The sequence below is a fragment of the Pecten maximus genome, chromosome 1 (genome assembly GCF_902652985.1).
Source record: "Pecten maximus chromosome 1, xPecMax1.1, whole genome shotgun sequence".
NCBI lineage: Eukaryota > Metazoa > Mollusca > Bivalvia > Pectinida > Pectinidae > Pecten > Pecten maximus.
This window is the reverse complement of record NC_047015.1, coordinates 8,341,279-8,343,901: the sequence shown is the minus strand read 5'-3', so window position 1 is coordinate 8,343,901 and position 2,623 is coordinate 8,341,279. Positions and strand designations below refer to the sequence as shown.

The 2,623-nt window shown below is 47.1% G+C and overlaps 2 protein-coding genes across 2 annotated transcripts; one reads left to right on the top strand and one right to left on the bottom strand.

The window, feature by feature from the left end:
- Nucleotides 1-113: 113 nt before the first annotated feature.
- On the bottom strand, nt 114-1,268 carry LOC117340303. Its single transcript, XM_033902389.1, has 3 exons — nt 1,123-1,268; nt 388-871; nt 114-341 (listed from the first exon to the last, which is right to left on the bottom strand). The coding sequence occupies exons 1-3, from the start codon at nt 1,266-1,268 to the stop codon at nt 114-116; spliced, it is 858 nt and encodes a 285-aa protein (XP_033758280.1).
- Nucleotides 1,269-1,286: 18 nt separating this feature from the next.
- Nucleotides 1,287-1,736, top strand: LOC117339434 (putative protein TPRXL). The gene has a single exon (XM_033901390.1). The coding sequence runs from the start codon at nt 1,287-1,289 to the stop codon at nt 1,734-1,736; it is 450 nt and encodes a 149-aa protein (XP_033757281.1).
- The last annotated feature ends 887 nt before the right edge of the window (nt 1,737-2,623 follow it).

Genomic DNA, 2,623 nt, shown 5'->3' with positions numbered 1-2,623 from the left:
CGCCTCGTGCTCGGGTACTAAGCCATCCTCGACAACACTACTAGACCTCGCCTCCTGCTCGGGTACTAAGCCATCCTCGACAACACTATCAGACCTCGCTTCCTGCTCGGGTACTATGTCATCCTCGACAACACAACAGACCTCGCCTCCTGCTCGGGTACTATGTCATCCTCGACAACACTACCAGACCTCGCCTCCTGCTCGGGTACTAAGCCATCCTCGACAACACTACCAGACCTCGCCTCCTGCTCGGGTACTAAGCCATCCTCGACAACACTACCAGACCTCGCCTCCTGCTCGGGTACTAAGCCATCCTCGACAACACTACCAGACTTCGCCTCCTGCTCGGATACTATGTCATCCCTCAACAACACTATCAGACCTCGCCTCCTGCTCGGGTACTAAGTCATCCTCGACAACACTATCAGACCTCGCCTCCTGCTCGGGTACTAAGCCATCCTCGACAACACTACTAGGCCTCGCCTCCTGCTCGGGTACTAAGCCATCCTCGACAACACTATCAGACCTCGCCTCCTGCTCGGATACTAAGCCATCCTCGACAACACTACCAGACCTCGCCTTCTGCTCGGGTACTAAGCCATCCTCGACAACACTATCAGACCTCGCCTCCTGCTCGGGTACTAAGCCATCCTCGACAACACTACCAGACCTCGCCTCCTGCTCGGGTACTATGTCATCCTCGACAACACTACCAGACCTCGCCTCCTGCTCGGGTACTAAGCCATCCTCGACAACACTACCAGACCTCGCCTCCTGCTCGGGTACTAAGCCATCCTCAACAACACTATCAGACCTCGCCTCCTGCTCGGATACTATGTCATCCCTCAACAACACTATCAGACCTCGCCTCCTGCTCGGGTACTAAGTCATCCTCGACAACACTATCAGACCTCGCCTCCTGGTCGGATACTAAGCCATCCTCGACAACACTACCAGACCTCGCCTCCTGCTCGGGTACTAAGCCATCCTCGACAACACTATCAGACCTCGCCTCCTGCTGGGTACTATGTCATCCTCGACAACGCCTCCTGCTGGGTACTATGTCATCCTCGACAACGCCATCTGCTGGGTACTATGTCATCCTCGACAACACTACCAGACCTCGCCTCCTGCTCGGGTACTATGTCATCCTCGACAACACTACCAGACCTCGCATCTGGCTCGGGTACTAAGCCATCCTCGACAACACTATCAGACCTCGCCTCCTGCTCGGGTACTGAGCCATCCTCGACAACACTATCAGACATCGCCTCCTGCTCGGTACTATGTCATCCTCGACAACACTATCAGACCTCGCCTCTGGCTCGGGTACTAAGCCATCCTCGACAACACTACCAGACCTCGCCTCTTGCTCGGGTACTAAGCCATCCTCGACAACACTATCAGACATCGCCTCTGGCTCGGGTACTAAGCCATCCTCGACAACACTACCAGACCTCGCCTCTTGCTCGGGTACTAAGCCATCCTCGACAACACTATCAGATATCGCCTCTGGCTCGGGTACTAAGCCATCCTCGACAACACTATCAGACCTCGCCTCCGGCCCGGGTACTAAGCCATCCTCGACAACACTATCAGACCATAGTGCCCTCAGTCAAAAGAAGGCAATAAATGTATTAATGTATAAATCTTTCCTCATTGTCTGTGATAATGTATACACAATGCATATCTGTCATAACGTAAACATAAACCACGTGGATCTGTTAAAGGGATAGTTCGCACAAGTTGGGAGTTTGTTCTTTTTAGATCCATGTGGCCCTATTGTATCGCAACAGGTGTGTTCTATAAGAAATTCAACGTACATTAGTGGCAGAAAATAAGCCTAACGAAACAATACCATTGCGATCACAGCAGAAATTCGAACAGTGTACACATTTACCCAATGATTTGTATAAAATCGGTGACACTTTAGACGGTCCTATCAGCCAGGTATTCCCAATAATATCTCTTGTTCAAACAGGAAATCTATTCTGATACTGAGAAGTTTTAAATGTCATCAGAAAGAGTTTTTACTGGTACAGATCAACAAAATTATGCAACCTTTGCGGAGTATCCCTTCAGAGCGTATTAGTTCCACGTTTAGCTGTGATAGATTAATTCATTTGTACATGTAGTTGTTATAAAGAGTATGATTTGTCTAATACTTTTGATTGTAATTTCTAGCCTTTATCATGTATAAATGATTCACATATATCCACCATGATGTACTAATACGTTATATTTACACATAATCCCTAAGCCAACATTTTACACATACCTCTTTCATTATTTCGTGCCTTTACTTTGGAGTTTTTGATTGTTATCGTTGATATATTGACTTGTACGTACACATCAGTATAATGACCATATTGCACGTGTAATGTAGATGATTAGCTGGATAACACTAATTACCAGTCCCCTCCGTAAAGAATAGTGTATTACCTCCGTTAAGTTGATTACTTATTCCTTATTCCATTGATTATTCGATTTCATCATTATATATTCGTTTCCTCTTGACTATTTAGTACATCAAATGGTTCAAACCTTATTATTAAACGTTCCCGTTACCCATTCTACCATTCCATTCATTAGCAATAACTTATTATTTATGCAGTTTCTTCGT

Excerpts from the sequence above, each read along its gene's own strand:
- LOC117340303 (XM_033902389.1), bottom strand. The coding sequence starts at position 1,268 with ATGTCTGATAGTGTTGTCGAGGATGGCTCAGTACCCGAGCAGGAGGCG. Across the intron at positions 872-1,122 it reads GTACCCGAGCAGGAGGCGAG|GAGGCGAGGTCTGATAGTGT; the intron begins GTCTGGTAGTGT and ends GTACCCGAGCAG. Across the intron at positions 342-387 it reads ACTTAGTACCCGAGCAGGAG|GAGGCGAAGTCTGGTAGTGT; the intron begins GCGAGGTCTGAT and ends GTATCCGAGCAG.
- LOC117339434 (XM_033901390.1), top strand. The coding sequence starts at position 1,287 with ATGTCATCCTCGACAACACTATCAGACCTCGCCTCTGGCTCGGGTACT.